Here is an 18,443-nt window from a genome sequence, read left to right as displayed (position 1 = left end):
TATATATGCCTGCATACTTTATGGCATTAAATATATTTAGCCTTGACAAGTTGTTTTAACAGATGAGCAGCAGTGGTATACTAGTACTGCATTAGTAATTTTAAACCCTGCCTAGACAACTCTAATCCTAAGCTTTCCCTCCTCTGAATGCAGGTTAGGCTGGTTTCACACTTGCGTAGGGCAGAGCTGCGGAGGGCTGTGTAGTCCTCGCCCAATACTGCACCTTTTCAATTCAGCTCCTCCTACATCGGCATGCGTCCTGCTTACCTATCTTTAACATTGGGTATGCAGGCCATGTGAATGTTTTGATGCTGCGTTGAACTGCCTCGAACGCAACAAGTTGCATTTTGTTGTGGTCGGCGCAGTGTCAAAACGACGCATGCAGAGGCATCCGCATACATTCACATGACCTGCATACCCAATATTAAAGGTAACCTGTCACCTGAATTTGGCGGGACCAGTTTTTGGTCATATGGGCGGAGTTTTCGGGTGTTTGATTCACCCTTTCCTTACCCGCTGGCTGCATGCTGGCCGCAATATTGGATTGAAGTTCATTCTATGTCCTCCGTAGTACACGCCTGCGCAAGGACATAGAATGAACTTCAATCCAATATTGCGGCCAGCATGCAGCCAGCGGGTAAGGAAAGGGTGAATCAAACACCCGAAAACTCCACCCATATGACCAAAAACTGGTCCCGCCAAATTCAGGTGACAGGTTCCCTTTAAAGATAGGTAAGCAGGACACATGCCGACGTAGGCGCAGCTGAATGGAAGAGGTGGAACAGTGGGCGGGGCTTAACGGAGGAACTACTCAGCCCTCCGCAGCTCTGCCCTGCGCAAGTGTGAAACCAGCCTAACAGCAGTTTTACAACAGAAAGAACTGTTGTTTTAACGGAGCAGAAGCCAGGGTATATTAGTACTGCAATAGTAATATTAAACCCTGCCTAGATGCCTCTAATCCTAAACTTTCCCTCCATTGATTGCAGGTAACAGATTTTTTACAACAGAAAGGAAAATGTTTAGCGCTGAAAAGGACTAACAAAGAATATTTTAATCAATAGATCTTGGAATAGTAATAGATTGCTATGTACTGTGTAATGACCGTGTCTGACCATATAGGAACATGGTCTGATCATACCACATATCCTGGGCAGGGGAGGAAGCAAAAAAAAGTATACAGACATTACAGCACAGGACTGCAAATAATTATTTCTTTCTTTGATGTAAGACACTTTTTTCAAACAAGCAGGGAAATGCTTTACCTCACAGAAAGAATCATCTGTGATCCCATGCTGTCCTGTCTGTATCCGCACTTTTGCTTCCTCCCCTGACCAGGAGATGTGTTGTGATCAGACCATGTTCCTGTATTGTCAGGCACAGCCATTACACAGTACACAGCAAGGGCACATTAATAAGATTACCTCAGCACAGGAGCATTTTTTAAAAACATCCAATTGTGAAAATATTGTTATTCCAAGATGTATTGGTTGAAATAATCTTAAAAATTAACTTTGTTTGTGGGAAAACCCCTTTAATGCTGCAGAAGCAATATACAAGTACACATAGCAATGTTATTAAAACCTGACTACTGTATATACCTGCTCTAAACTACACTCTTCCTTCTATAATAACTCTCCCTGAACTGTTTCCTGAACACACTGTGACGAGCATCACGTCATGGGGTCTTGTATAAAGCCGTCCACCAATTATGGTAATGCCAGTAGCCAACATGCTATGGCATTGAAGTGCATGGCGGGCAATCCCAGTGTTCATTGGCTGTTTACCACGTGCCACACATGTGGATCGGGGACTCAAGCATGGTGCTCAAGCACCCGGGTTAATCCATCGAGTATTGAGCAGGGGCGAGCATGCTTGCCCATCACTAGTTTCAGATAATACCTTTAAATTCTTTCCCATGTAGATATATACATGATTTAAAATTCTGTCTTTACATTTCTTAAATGTAGGTATTTCTAAGATCATAGACTGCAACCTTGCAGCCTACCAGCCATTACTAGGAAACTTTCCTTTTTTGAAAAATGTCACAATCACACTGAGGTCTCTTGTTTCCCTATATACAGACTCATTTACTATAGTGGCTGAGTTTCATAGGCTATGCTTTCTACAATGAGATTTTGATGAAGTTTTGAAACTGCTGAATTTCTGCACCTACAGTATTATGTAAATTAGGTTTTTTTCTGTTTCTTTTTGGTATCTCATGTTTTAAATAAAGCTGCTTTATTTTTTGATATTCATGGGATTTAGCTTTGATAAAGTTTTATTGATACAGTCATATGCGGATTATATGTGTTTTTAGTGCACTTCCGCAGTGGAAATGCACTAAAAACGCATGTGCCTTTTTACCTGCAGATTTTCTATATCTATTGCAAGTCTATGGGGAAAATCTGCAAAGAAAACTCAATGTACCCCCAAGAGAAATTGACATGTTGCAAATTTGAAACACGCACCACAGGTCAGTTTACGCTGAGTAAAAAAAAAAAAAGCAGAGTGGTTATGAGAATTCTATAAATTCATCCACTTTGCTGGAACTGAAAGATATTGCATTTTTGACACAGTGAAAATACTAAACGGTGTCAAAACCTGTTAGGGCTGGCAGAACGCACCGAATAAATAGAGAGATGTTTTTTGGTGCGTTTCGCAGCCCGGGGTCCACCGTGCAGGAGAGAACCTGCTGCTGGCAAATGGCGGCCCTATATGGCGGTAGAAGCGAACTCTGTTACTTCACAGATTCGCCTAAAGAAAGCACTGTGTCCTATTAACCTCACATGAGTACACAGCGACTGCCAAGCAGATAGCAGTTGGTGGTTACGCAAGCATACAATCTCCTTACCGGAGGAGCCGGTATTCTAGGGGCTTATTTCAGCCGGGGCCCTGAATCCATACACACAATCTCCTCACTGGAGGTGCCGGTATTCTAGGGGCTTATTTCAGCCGCGTCCCTGAACACATACAAACGTAACCACACTGGCGCAAAGCACATAACTTAGATTTGATACTAGCGCATGGCCGTGCAGCCATGCAAACCTTTTATAGCTGCAGCAAGTACAGGACCTTCCTAGAAGGACCAATGAGAGGCTGCCACAGAGCCTGAGGAACTTCAGGACCTTCCTGGAGAACCAATGGGTTTTGCTGCAGTATCTAAGCATGTGACCCTCGATCTCCAATGAGAGATCTTACCCTGGGCATGCTCAGAAGGCAAAAAGCAGGACTTAGTCCCAAAAGCATCTGCTCGCCCCTGCCCAGCACTGGCTTCAATGGCAGAAGCTGGAAAAGCAGCAGTAACCCTTTGCACAGAGTCAGACTGGGCGAGACGCTGGGACCGACATCTCCGCTGAGCAGGCTCCACTGCGGCAGGAGAAGAATGGGAGACTGCGGCGGAGATGTCCTGAGATTCCCCCTGTGCAGAGGCGGGAACTCGACTCCTAACAAAAACCACCCCAAAAACTCATTGCGGGCACACAGCATTAGAAAAGAAAAGCAGAAGTCCAAAACATACAGTACATTTTTCATGAAAAGAAGGTTCATACCAATTTTTGATTGCCTATACTAAGGATATACCATAATTACATAATTTTATAGTTGATACAGTTAAAAACTGCCAAACATCTATCCATTCAAGCAAGGGATTGGAAAGGACAAAGGGAAAGGTCATGGGCATACGCACAACCACAACGCATGATCAAGTTGTCCTCGAAAGATCTAATGTTGATCCTAATTGTTGTTCCACTGGACCAAACTTACAGAAAAGAACTTTACAGATTTTCAAAAGCATTTATGTTATTTTCTTTTGAAAAAAACATCCAAACCTTGTTTGAAACCACACAGGTTCCCGCAGTGAGCAACTTCTGAGATAGACTATTCCACAGATTAATTGTTCATGGTAAAAATGTTTATCAATGTTAAAATCTCAGAAAATCCCTTTAAAACAATGTTTCAGATAAAATGGTAACAAAGCTTAAAATTTTGTATTTTCCATTGACTTGAAACTACCTTATACAGTTGTACTTACTTGCTGTCACTCTAGCGCCAGCTCTTCACTGCTGCCTCTGGGGTGTGTTTATATGGCTGCAGTGGTAAAGTCATAACAACATCTTATGACTGCTGCAGCCATCACCACTGAGCCCTGTGATTGGCTGTGGTCTTGTGATGTTGATGTGATGACACCTCCACAACCATACCAATAAAGAGACAACAGCTGAGATCTAAGGTAAGTATTCCTGTATTTGTTATTTTTATGTGCAAGTAGTCAATGGAATACAATTATTTCAACCGGTCAACCTCTGTAATTTATATAACAGTTATTGGTTGTAATAAATGTACATCATTTTAAGTTAAGCAAGTAATGTAGTAAAGAGGATGTACTTATATTGGAGTTCCAGGCTGTAGTCAGTGCCTGAGTAGTGAAGGTCAAACTCCTGGAGCCTCGCTCCATTCACCTGTAAGGCATATAGTGGCAGTGGCTTGGCAAGGTATCAAGTAGGACAGAACTGTTCTGAGCTATAATATTAGGGGCATAACCAATAGCAATTGTATCCTGCTGTGCCTAGTAACCAATGGAGATGGCATGGAGGCTCTTTCTGATTGACAGAGGTGCTGGGGTTGGAGCCCAACTTGCCTGACATTGGTGAGGGTCCATCAATATGGCACATATGGAAAAAACTCTTTAAAATATTGTATATTAATTAATGCAAGCCCAACAAAGTATATGTTATGTGATTTTTCACTTTTCTGAATGTTTAAGCAGACAATAATTCATTTAAAGATAAAACCTGTTTACCACTGCTATCAAGAAAAAGTTTTATCTGTGAAGTTTCTTCTTCACATACCAAAGATGTTCTTAGAAATGCATATAGATAGAGGACATATTATACCATTTCTTGCATTAGGCTACGTTCACCTTTGCGTTATTACAGAAATCATGATTTATTGTTGCTTCTGCTGTATGATGGACACCGCTTGTGAATTTGACCAGAAAAATAGTGCAGGATTCCATGCCGTTATTCTTCTCAAGTCTGATGGGAAATGCCAAAAGGCAATACACAGCAATGCAGGGAGCCTCAAAGACATCCTCACTACCTGTCTCTATCCTACATGTAATATACATTTGATCAGCAAGTTGGTCTTTCTACATCTTAATACAAGATTTTCCACTCTAATGAAAAGACTGGCAGTTTTCCTGTAGGAGCATTGGAAGATGAGTTCTGCATTGATGTTAAGAGATGCAACCAAATATTTCAGATTTCAATTCATCCCAAACATTTTATGGAATTGTGGTCTTGTCTTTGTCAGAAAACTCAACACCAGAGTCAGCAAACTCTTTTTTATGGTTTTGATTTGTATGTCAGACATTAACAAGTTATAGGGGTCATGCAACTAGCAATGATGCAGAGGTTATGCCCTTTGTCTTGAATCTGTTACCATGCTTTGCACTGCTTTGTGGTGACTCCAGGAGGCCCTTATCTTAGAAGCATTTTTTCTGTTATTAGTCTTCTAAAAGAAATACTACTTGTACTTACTTTTCAATTCACAGTAACTCTATTGGCCCATAGCAAATTATGGGCACTGTGTTCAGTAACTGCATAAAATTAGGTCAAAACTGCAAAATCTACAAAGTTAGAAGCACACAAGAGTGTCATTGCATGCTGTAGCGTGAAGATTTTTCCAATTATATTATTATGTAGCGTGAAGAATCCAAATTATATTATTAAAAGCAGCCCCAGACGATTATTCCTTCTCTATTTAACCTAAACTATAGCCGCACATTTTAATGTTTCATCTTGGCATTGCTTTTTGTTTCCTTAAATTTTTAATCATCATTTCTATGGATTCTTTTTTCTGCTGTTGTTTTTTAAGATGTTAAACATACTACTATCAGAGCTCATGTTAGCACAGTGTGATGCAGTATTGATTGCTTCTGAAGCATACTGTAACTATATATTATTCCTCGTAGGTGTTCATGAAATCTGGTGTTCTCCCCAGGCTAGAAAAACAGCGGGAAAAGATGATTTCCCAAAATATGATCCTTTTTCAAGCAGCATGTAGAGGTTTTCTTTGTCGACAAAAGTTCAAGAAAATAAAGGCAAGGATTGATTGAATATACTCTTCAAGTCACCTGCTGCCACCATCCCTGTCCTGTTGCATGAATGTATGAAAGATCATAAACTAATTTTGTAAACTGTGCTAGGTGTATCATGTTTACTCCGAGTCCTCATACTTAACAAGTTAAACTATGAAAACATGAAAAACCTCCTAAAATTAAGGATATTGAGTCACATGCATCAATCAATTTACCCCAGTTTTATTGAAGGGGTTTTCTAGGTTCATAATGTTGATATCCTATCCTATCCATGAGGTAGGCGATCGTTATTTGAACAGAAGGAGTCTGACTTCTGGAAACCAAGCTGATGAGTTATTAGATGGAGCCATGAAGCTTGGGGAGCATTTTATTCCTTTCTGTTTACCCACATACTGTTTATAAAATAGCGGCTGTACTAGATATTGCAGCTTTGGACTAATAAAGTGATTGTCTGAAAGCTAATAGTCAATATCTATCTATCTAGTTTGAACAATTAACCACTTTTCTCATTTACATCAATAGAAAATTCTCTACCATTTCCTCTCTATGCCTACTTGCTGTTCCACAATTTGTTTTTCACCTCCAATGACATGTCATTTGATGCTTCCTACACTGGGGAGACTGAAAGGGAACATTTTTTCAAGGTACTGCTGTCACTCCCCCTGCTTCTTTTACTGCCCTAAAATTGGACCTTATCAGGGGCAGGAGTTGCAGTCACTCCCCATAACTGTTTTACTGCCCTGACATGAGACATTTAAAGAGCTGAGCTGGTCTCTAGTCTAATAATAATAATAATCTTTATTTTTATATAGCGCTAACATATTCCGCAGCGCTTTACAGTTTGCACACATTATCATCACTGTCCCCGATTGGGCTCACAATCTAAATTCCCTATCAGTATGTCTTTGGAATGTGGGAGGAAACCGGAACCCACGCAAACACGGAGAGAACATACAAACTCTTTGCAGATGTTGTCCAAGGTGGGATTAGAACCCAGGACTCCAGCGCTGCAAGGCTGCTGTGCTAACCACTGCGCCACCGTGCTGCCCTGAGAATGATCCATATGTCAATTACACTGCATATCTAGTATACACTCCCTGCTCGGTGTGCCCTCTCCCTTTCAATATACACTGTCAGTGCACTCCCTGGCTCATCATTTCTCATTACTTGGCATGCGTCAGTTGTCAATCCTGATGCATGCTCAGTGAGTGTCTTAACCGCAATCACTGTATTTTGATAGGCAGTATGCTCCATCGTTCCTTCCTGTCTATCAGTCTTAATTTGATGAACTGGTGAAGGTTTGGACTGCCAATGCAAATTGAAAGGGAGAAAGTGCAGTGAGCCAGGAGACCATACTGATCATGAGTCGTAAGTGACAACTAGCTCATGCTCAGTAGAACAGAGACCAGCCCAGCAAAGCACTTGAAATGGACATCACTGATAATGTCACATTTCATTAATGTAAAAGCAGCAGTATGGAGTGACCACAGCCCTAGCCCATTGATGATGTTGCATTTGAGACTTCACACTTCATTTTTGGAGGCTAAAACGGAACATCATTAGAAGTTAAAAAAAATTGTAACACGAAGTTTATGTAGAAAGGGAATAGTAGATACAATATACAGCAGTACTAGGCAGTAGAAATATAAATACAGCTCTGGGTGAGGTAAAATACTTTTCATAAAGCTGAGTATGATCTTTCTGTGTCTACCTCTACCTGTATTCTTACTCTGCTCTTCGCTCCTCCCCCTTTCCTAAACATAAAGTAAAGGTTTGTAACCTGATATATGGCTGTGTTTGCAGTCTCTTTGTCTTGACAAAGATATACTGTAGTTGAGCTGCTTTTTTAGAGTGGAAGTTGGGTTCAGGAGGCAGTGGGGTGTGGAGGAAGTAGCGCATAAGTGGCAAAAGAAGCAGAATTCTCTCATAACATATATTTGAAAATATTTTATATCAGCATGTGCTGTTCATTTCTGTAACGTTTGTTGAAAGAACAATTACCGTTTAATGGTGCAACCATTTATGCTAATAGCCTTGATTTTTTTTAAATAAATGAACTGCATTTTAATGAGAGGATACTGGCCATTTCATTAGTAAACCCATAATATATTCATGTTTGTAATTTTATTTTTCCACTTAATCATTTTAGATTCAGATGGTTGCTCTCAAGTGTATCCAAAAAAATATCAGGAAATTCTACTGTATCCGAGATTGGCTGTGGTGGCAACTGATGTGTCATATTCGACCCTCACTGTCTATCCATGTTGATGAGGCTAGTTTCCTTAAAAAAGAGGTTTGTGACTACTTACGTAAAAGTAGTGTAAACTTTTCACTACTTACACCGTATGCATGTTGTAAGTTACAATATGATGTGATAATAATGATGTGTTCTTTAGGAGGAGATCCTTGTTTTATCAGCAAAACTTACGAAGTCAGAGAAGTCAAGAAATGATCTTAGACAAAATGTGGATCTATTGGAAAGCAAGGTAAAGCGAGCACAATCTGATTTCTATTAGAAACCCTAGTAGACTGTAATTGGAACGGATTATATTGACATCTACTCTAGGGTGTGGAGCTACATAGCAGTATGATCTTATATTTTATTGACTAAACTGTGGATTTCATTTTGTATACACTGTAAGGGTAAAATCTGCAGAGAAAATATTAGTCTTTTCAAAATATAATGATCATCCTGTGATTTAGATACTTTGCAGCATGCTGATATTTCTGTAAATTTTTTCTCTCTATTTGTGGATAGAGTTTTGAAACTTTTATCTACATGTATTGCACTGAAGTGATTTGTCTTGCAAAATTCTTGTTGTAATATTGTAGCATGTCAGCAATACCTGAACATGGCCTATAATTAGAGATGGGCGAAATCGAACAGTAAAGTTCGGGATCTGTACTAAACACCTACTGTTCGGTCAAGGACCCGGGACACAGACTTCTCCAGGAAGTCTGCGTTACTGTTCGGGTTTGTCACTCCAAACATCAGGTGTTTCCCACCCTGTCATCTGTATGACAGCATGAGAAAAATCGGCAGCTGTGATCGGCGGTAAGATCATTACTGCCGTTAAGAGAGATGTGGTTCCCACGCTGCGAGATGACAGCGTGAGCCACCAGCTGTGACTGAATGTAAAAAGTTTACCTCCAAACACAGGCACCAGCTGATTTGAGAGTACTACTGTTATCAGTCTACACCTGCTGTTGCTGATAACAGAAAGAGCAAGCGCCGCTGATGGGAGTGTTCATCAGATGGCACCTGTGCTATAAATAAATAAAAAATGGCATGGGGTAGCTTCTATTTTTGATAACCAGCATGACAAAACTGGTTATCAAACCGTCAGCTGTCAGCTTTATCATTGCTGTTTATCAAGAATAGAGCTGTTTTTCTTATTATTTAAGTAAATAATAAAAAAAACAGCCTGAGTCCTCAATATTTTTGACAAGCAGCCAAGCTAAAGCAGACCGCCGGGATTCTCAGATTGGTATGGGGCCATGGATATTGGCCCCCCTCAGCCTACAAATAGCAACCCGCAGCCACCCCAGAAAAGGGGTATCTATTAGATGTTGAAACTCTGGTGCTTTGCCCGGCTCTTCCCACTTGCCCTGTAGTGGTGGCAAGTGGAGTTAATATTTGTGGGGTTGATGTCAGCTGTTTTATGGCTGCTGACATCAAATCCACAAATTGGTAATGGAGAGGCGTCTATTAGACGCCTCTCCATTACAAACCACCATAAACAGATTGTAAATATACACACAACAAGAATAAAGTCCTTTATTTGAAGTAAAAATGCACACCATTTATTTAAAAAAAAAAACAAAAACTTATAGTCACCCTAAGCACCCAAGTTATAGTCATCCAAAAACAGCTTGGGGACACCCTCTATTTTTGATTACCAGTTTGATACCTAGTAGACCTAATTGGTCTACTTGGTGCTGCAGATAGAATAAGGAGGGTGGAAAATTAACTACTCAGGATATACAATACTCAGGACATGCTTATGTACTTTAAATATAATGTTGTGCAAAATATGCAACTTTGAAATCCTGCGTGGCATAGCCACAATTTCTTTAGTGTGCCCTGCAACATACTGTACATTATAGTATTAGCCACCCATGACCACCAACTGACAGTTCTCACGAATGGCACTGCCCTGGAATGCTGCTGCCTGTTGGTCAAGTCATGCGACAGAGGGATTGGCCCTTATACCCCTATAAGCCCAATATGCCCATATGCCAATAAGTTTCATTCACATACTGAGACAAAAACTGCAACTGCACCCCATCCTTTACATCCAAACTGCAACTGTACCCCATCCTTTACATCCATCCTTGCGAGTAACTATTAAAAATCATACACATTTTTGGTGACTGAAGAAGCTGTTGAGATTATAGAGAGTCTTCAGTCAAGGAAAATTAAGTTACTTGGTGCTTGAAAGTGAAAAATATGGCACTATTCCACTAAACAAAATATTTCCATGTGCTTTTGATTTTATAAAAATATAGAATAGGTGGATTTTAAACCTATCAACAAAAAAATATGAAGGATGGTTCTCCTTTATACTGTGCCTGTAGTAGCAAGTTTAATATGTAATATATTCTCGTACTTTTCCACGATTCTTATCATGGCTTTCTACTTTAATTAACAATCCTGTTTAGTTACCAGGAATAATCCCCGTCCAAAGATGTGCTGATAGAATTAAGCCTTGCTATTATGTATGTATTAATAAATCTATTCTAAACTGTTATCACTCAGCAGAAAAGCACGCAAATATTAACTGTGAGTCTGTCCAAGATCAAGACATGTAAAGTAGAAATTGGAAATTGTTACTAGATTCTGACAAGTTATACAAAGTTTAAAGGCAGACTTTGCATTTTATGTATGGCAAATTATAATTTCTAATAGCGATGTAATGATGTTTTTAGAACATATGCAATCAGGACATAAAAGTGTACAGTGATTACACAGAGGAACTAAAATTAATGGAGGTGGTGAGTGTTTTCAGAATGTTCCCTGTATCATGCTATAAAATTGTCACCTTATGGATTTTTGCTTTCCTGAATAATAATTATGCCATTGAAAGGATCTAGAGTCAATGAGGACCAGAAATTATGCCATTGAAAGGATCTAGAGTCAATGAGGACCAGAAATTCACTCCTTCTTCACTTTACTGGTGCCACCCAGAAAAGTGCACAGACATTAGGCAACGTAAAGCCTGGAAAGTGCCAGCATGAATGGCACTCAGAGAATCCATTCCATTAACTATTATAAAGTAGCAATTTGGTACCTGATCAGAAGCCACAGAATGGCCAAGTTGTACATTTGGTTAAAGGAAACTTAAGCAAGTGGATATGCCGTAGCTAGTAGCTAGTAATAATTTCACTCTTTTAATCGAAATTTTGATGAATAAATATAATTTACCCACACTATCCTGGATGAGACGCATCAATGTGTTCAAAGCCTATATAATGCCTGTCATATTACACACGATGAACATGGTCCCGATACAGATACCCCAGACCTTTTTCTGATCATTAAAATCATTAATAGGTAAATTTATCTGGAAATCAAAACTCGCTAGATTGCAATACAGGCTCCTTTCCTACCCTTTCTCCTCTGGGGGGATTGGGGGTCCCAGACCCCCTTCTATATTTCAAAGCTATACACCTCAGCAGATGGTTGAAGGTCGTGTCTTGTTCTGAGGGTAGAGAGGGGGACAGTATTGACTTGGTTTTATTGGGCTCGGGAGATTTGCCTTATGTCTGGACTAAAGCTAAATCACCAGTCACGCTTAGGCTAGATGAGATAACTTCAACTACCTTGCATATTAAAAGGTTAATGATTGGGGAACTCCCGGTGGACACTTTTCCCTCTACACTGACACCGATATGCTCGATACCATTTCTGATGGACTTAGATTTTCAGGATCCATATAATTTATGGTCTACCTTACCTAGAGAAACGTTGAACAGTTTTTATGGCAATAAAATATTGCAAAGGGGGGTTTGGCCACCAAATGCATTAACTCAACCAAAAAACTTCCTTCAAAGACACCACATGCGACACATAATCTTACAATTCAAACAAAAATTTCCGACTAAGTCCAACTGGTCCTGGTTAGACATCATGACCAAACTTCCACTCCCACGGCTAAAAATTTTATCCCGCATCTACTCTCATCTTATCACCCCAAGCGCACAATATAAACCCTCATTTATCTACTCCTGGGAACTGGAGCTTAATACTACATTTAGAGAGGACCAAATATCTAGAATGTTGTCCAATATATAGAAAAATAAGGCTAAAAAAGCCACAGCCAGCTCACCGACAGACCGAAGGAGCATGCTTTCTCTGTCCTCATGACTGCATCCACCTTTGAGCAAGGATTTTAATCGAGCTACAGTTATATGAAAAAGTTTGGGCACCCCTACTAATGTTAAGCTTAATGTTTTATAAAAATTGTTTTTTTTGCAACAGCTATTTCAGTTTCATATATCTAATAACTGTTGGACACAGTAATGTTTCTGCCTTGAAATGAGGTTTATTGTACTAACAGAAAATGTGCAATCTGCATTCAAACAAAATTTGACAGGTGCATAAGTATGGGCACCCCACCAGAAAAGTGACATTAATATTTAGTAGATCCTCCTTTTGCAAAAATAACAGCCTCTAGTCGCTTCCTGTAGCTTTTAATGAGTTCCTGGATCCTGGATGAAGGTATTTTTGACCATTCCTCTTTACAAAACAATTCCAGTTCAGTTAAGTTTGATGGTCGCCGAGCATGGACAGCCCTCTTCAAATGATCCCACAGATATTCAATGATATTCAGGTCTGGGGACTGGGATGGCCATTCCAGAACAGTGTAATTGTTCCTCTGCAAGAATCCCTGAGTAGATTTGGAGCGGTGTTTTGGATCATTGTCTTGCTGAAAGATCCATCCCCTGCGTAACTTCAACTTTGTCACTGATTCATGAACATTATTGTCAAGAATCTGCTGATACTGAAAGGAATCCATGCGTCCCTCAACTTTAACAAGGTTCCCGGTGCCGGCATTGGCCACACAGCCCCAAAGCATGATGGAACCTCCACCAAATTTTACTGTGGGTAGCAAGTGTTTTTCTTGGAATGCTGTGTTTTTTGGCTGCCATGCATATCGCCTTTTTATATGACCAAACAACTCAATCTTGGTTTCATCAGTCCACAGGACCTTCTTCCAAAAAGAAATTGGCTTCTCCAAATGTGCTTTTGCATACCTCAGCCGAGTCTGTTTGTGACGTGCTTGCAGAAACGGCTTCTTTCGCATCACTCTCCCATACAGCTTCTCCTTGTGCAAAGTGCGTTGTATAGTTGACCGATGCACAGTGACACCATCTGCAGCAAGTTGATGCTGCAGCTCTCTGGAGGTGGTCTGAGGATTGTCCTTGACTGATCTCACCATTCTTCTTCTCTGCCTTTCTGATGTTTTTCTTGGCCTGCCACTTCTGGCCTTAACAAGAACTGTACCTGTGTTCTTCCATTTCCTTACTATGTTCCTCACAGTGGAAATTGACAGGTTAAATCTCTGAGACAGCTTTTTGTATCCTTCCCCTGAACAACTATGTTGAATAATCTTTGTTTTCAGATCATTAGACAGTTGTTTTGAGGAGCCCATGATGCCACTCTTCAGAGGAGAATCAAACAGGAGAACAACTTGCAAGTGGCCACTTTAAGTAGCTTTTCTCATGATTGCATACACCTGGCTATGAAGTTCAAAGCTAAATGAGGTTAGAAAGTCAGTAAAAAGTAGGTAGGAGTATTTAAAACAAGAAAATGATAAGGGTGCCCATACTTATGCACCTGTCAAATTTTGTTTGAATGCAGATTGCACATTTTCTGTTAGTACAATAAACCTCATTTCAAGGCAGAAACATTACTGTGTCCAACAGTTTTTAGATATATGAAACTGAAATAGTTGTTGCAAAAAAAACAATTTTTATAAAACATTAAGCTTAAGATTAATAGGGGTGCCCAAACTTTTTCATATAACTGTATCTACTGAAGGTATACTGCATACTTGTGTTGCATGTGTCTTATGTACAGTGGCATATCTTGTGTTTCTTATGTGTAGTGGTGCCTGTGAGGCTTGTGCCCAGTGTATGTGTGGTGTGATGTGTCTTATATGTAAGTGGCACATTAGCAGCTTGTGCAAAGAATATATCCTACATTTACTATTAGTGGAGGCCCCATTATCAATTTTATGAGGAGCACCCCAGGAACCCAATGTGACACTGAATTCTACCATAAACTGTTGTTGTTTATTTTTATAATGATTTTAAACAATTCCTTTCACATAATTTGATAAGTACACATATATTGCAAAACTCAGAGCGAACAGATTGTACTATATTTTTAGATTTTAGAGCTGCAAATATTTCCAGTAACACATAAGCAGCCATCCATGGATCATTACCTTGACAATGGCTATAATTCTGGACTTCTGGACTGTTCATCCTGTTATTATTAAGGCTTCCAAGAAGACACTGTCAGTTCCCGGAGCTGACAGATCTCTCAAATTTGATGCTTAATGGCTTTTATGCTAAATGACACTGAAAGGAAACTACTGTAGCGTTCATTGCAAAGTCAGGTGCAGGCGAAAATGCTGGTTACGTAGCCTTCTGATCTTCCCTATGTTGTGAGAAAATATATGTTATAAATGGGAGGTGAGTAAACTTATTTATTAAGATAATCTCTTGTGTAATTAAAACAAAATAAAGATAATAAAATATGCATTAAAATACACCATCATTTTAACCTAAAAATATCATGCACCTACAGTATATCCATGTCATTAGAGTAAAATGTTTATGCTCTTTACTTGGGAATTATGTGTCTATGCACATAATTGTTTCATGGCTCTCTACATGAGAAGCCTATTGCACTTAGTGTTGAGTAAAAGAATAAATTCTAATCAGATATAGGTTAAATTTCAAATTAAGAAAGTTTGGGTTGAATTCATATTGATCAACTTCATACTAATATGTAAGGACTCCATAACATTTTAGTGTTTCTAAAACCTCTGATGGTTATTGTTATCAGATAAGGAAGAAAATATGAAGCTTGTAAATCTTCAAATTTGTACAATATTGTCTACATGGTAATTTTCCTGAATTATTAAATTGAATAATAGGTCATAAACATTTGGCAGAGACCACACCTGTTACAGAGCAGGCTGGAGCAAGCCGCCCCACCCCCTCCTACGGGCGATGTACGAGGAAGCCGTCATGACAGGGGGTTTGGAGCCAGGAATAGGTGAAGCAGGGGTTAATTCAGTAAGGGGGAGGGAATTACTGGAGGAAGGGGGCTATAGTGGTGGTAGGGGGTGGAGCCTGTCACTTACCGCTCAGGAGGCAGTTGAGCAGTCTCGCCCACCCGCCCTCCTTTTCTGTTGTTGTTCAAAAGTCAGGTTTATTCAATGCTTTGGGTCATAGTGGCCGTAGGCGGTGGGAGGGGTCTTTGGAGTTGGTGCTAAATTGGCGTGGGGGATCCGTCGGGATATGGATTCTTCAGTTGGTATAAGTTTTGGTTTCGGGTCTGGTGATTTGGGGGAATCTTGGCAACGGTGGGCCAGATTCCTAAGTTGGAAGTGGACAATGGTAACCCTCCGGGGTATTTTTGGTGCTCTCGAGCCAGTTGGGTAACGGCTGAGAGTAAACTATGGTTGGTTTTCTGTCCACTAGTTTATCCTATGGTTAGCACCAGATTTTTAGCTTCAAGGATCCTGTCATGCCATTCTGTCTGTTTCTGGTTTTTGGCATGACAATGCATATGTTTGCATTAACCCTTTACTCTTTTCCCCCTAATTTGATCTGGGATACTGCTGGCTGTTACCTTAATGGAGCCTTCTCAGTTCCCTGCTCTGCTGCGCAGTCATACATGGGCATTTAGGTATTTGCCCTGCTGCATACCTTCCTCATGTGCAGTCCCTGGTTGCTGCTGTGAAGCTGTCCGCGGGTTGTGAGGTCATTTGCGGCTGGTGCATGACTTTCCACATGGCTCAGTGCATGCAGTCTCAGCCAGGTGCCCTGAGCCTTAGATCCTGCCCTGTGTGTGCTGTAATGGTTTCTGTGTGTGCTTAGGGTGTGCGCGGCCACACCTCCTTTGCTTTTATCAGGGTTAGGGTGTGTACTTCAAATGCTGTCCCCAGCCAATTGCTGAGGGGCAGCTCATATATAAAGCTTCCCTGCCCTATGGGCGGGGCCTGAGCTACACTCACAAAGCTCTTGAACTTTGCTATGCGTGTTTGTGTTCCTGCACTTCTCCCGTCTATGTTTTGGTACCAATGTCCTTGCCTTGAATCATGTTTTGTCCTGTTCTGGCGCCTGTCCTGGAGGCGGTATATCCAGGCCCGAATCCTTGATCCTGTACCTGTCCTGTACATGAACCTGTCCGAACTGTGTCTGCTGTGATTATGTTCCTGGAATCCCTCTGCATCTGGAGCCTCACTCCCAGTGACTTTTATTCTCTTGAAACCGGTATTTCTGCTGAGCATCTACTATGTGCTCTGACTACCATGTGGTGTTAACCCCATCTGGCTCATGTCCAGTACGGAGGTGTCTGCACCATCATGCTTGAGTTCCTTCCTAGGTCCTATGCCCGGAGCCTGACGACTGCAGTCTGGAACCTGATGACCGCTGTCTGGAGCTTGGAGCCTGATGTCTCTTGTGGTGCCTGTAGGTCATGTCGGATGTCCGGAACCGAACGACTCCTGTCTGATGTCTGCCGGTGACCCTGGGTCCAGATGTCCTGATGTCCTGTCTGTACCCTGTTGTCCTGCATGTGTCTTGATGACCTCATGGACCCTGATGTCCTGATATCCTGTCTGTTCACTGATGTAACCTGATTACCTGGGCTGCCACGCCACTGTCCCAGCTGATGACCGGGGCTGCCACGCCAGTGTCCCAGATGTCTGTCCACTATTCCTGTGTTCTGATGCCCTGCCTGTGTCCTGATGTCCTGAGGTCTTTCCTGAGTCCAGATGTCCTGTTTGTATCCTGATGTCTTGCCTGTACCCTGATGTCCTCATGTACCCTGATGTCCTGCCTGGGTCCTGATATCTTGCCTGTGCCCTGATGTCCTTGTGTACCCTGATGTCCTGCCTGGGTCCTGATGTCCCACCTATCTGTGCCTCGGTTATCCGTTGGTGCCTTGGGTTCTACTGTGTGGTACCCTTCTGAGGTGTGGAATCGGGAGCCTGATATCGTCATGTTTTGTTTATGATCTGTGTGAGTTTACTCTAGTAAACTTTACTTTCTCTATACCTGAAGTATCGGTGTAATCATGTCCTACGTGTCTCTTTCCTTGTCCACATGCTCAGCTGCCACAGAACCCCGGTCGCTGTCCTCCCCTAGTTCGGGTAGGCCGGGTCCCCCTCTGCAGTTTAAAGGGTCCGTATTTCATCCCCGGGGGATGCATGCCCCACGACTTCTGAGGTTGCTTGGCTTGGGGGCGTCTATGGGCTGGGCCGCATCTGCGGCCGCAGCTGATCGTGACAGACCCCTTCCCAGCTTATTATACTGTTATATGTTTTGTTTGTTTATAACAAAAGGCCGCTGTGGCCAATTATATCCAATTTGGGAGTCATGTCGTTATTTTGGGTTGGGGGAGACGGTCAGAGACACATGGGAGGGTGCTTATTACCTGGGTATCGACAATACCAATGTCAAGAGTATGTAGTACTGCATATCAATGTGCGAGAATCAGTTCCAAGTGCTTACTTAGAAATATGTTCTTGCTCTTGTTTTAGTGGCCAGTAGGATAGATATTAGTTCTATTTTGTAGTGTCCCGCAAAGGAAGAACCCTGCAGATATTAATAGTGACAAAGTCTTTTATCAAGTGGGGATCCAATTTACATGAAACATGTGAGTCATGGGTTTTCCTCGACAGAGAGATGCCAGAAGACCACAGCGTCTGAGTTCTCCTACTACTGCGCTGAATAGAAGCACTTCACCTTCTTATTAAACTGTGTAAATTTCTTTGAGCATTGCAGGGGTTAATCTGATCTGTTGAGAGCTCTAAGAGCAAAGGCCCTCAGCTGTACACTGCTAGCCACTCCCATCACCTATACAATCTGTGTCCTGACTAAAATAGCTTATGCTGCATGGCTAGGAGGATAGGTGTCAGTGGTTATTTGAGTAGTCTGTTGGTGGATTTATCAATGGCTGTTGCTTGGATTTTGGGAGTGTGATAATTCCCTTTCTTCTACTTTGGATTTACCCCATCCTTCTCTCCCTGATGCACACCTCTGTTATATGTGAGTGTATATATGTATTTTTGGTATTTTCCATTACCTCTGTTCGTATTAC

The 18,443-nt window shown here is 41.2% G+C and overlaps 1 protein-coding gene across 1 annotated transcript in view; it reads left to right on the top strand.

The window, feature by feature from the left end:
* The window catches only part of MYO18B (myosin XVIIIB), a 1,113,366-nt gene that overhangs the window by 509,623 nt on the left and 585,300 nt on the right, over nucleotides 1-18,443 (top strand). Inside the window, exons 23-25 of the mRNA XM_069750613.1 lie at nucleotides 5,972-6,100; nucleotides 8,247-8,390; nucleotides 8,494-8,583. Coding sequence (XP_069606714.1) covers nucleotides 5,972-6,100; nucleotides 8,247-8,390; nucleotides 8,494-8,583 — 363 coding nt within the window. The remainder of the gene's footprint in view (nucleotides 1-5,971; nucleotides 6,101-8,246; nucleotides 8,391-8,493; nucleotides 8,584-18,443) is intronic.

The sequence above is a fragment of the Ranitomeya imitator genome, chromosome 1 (genome assembly GCF_032444005.1).
Source record: "Ranitomeya imitator isolate aRanImi1 chromosome 1, aRanImi1.pri, whole genome shotgun sequence".
NCBI classification, from domain to species: domain Eukaryota; kingdom Metazoa; phylum Chordata; class Amphibia; order Anura; family Dendrobatidae; genus Ranitomeya; species Ranitomeya imitator.
This window is presented reverse-complemented; position numbering and strand designations above follow the sequence as displayed.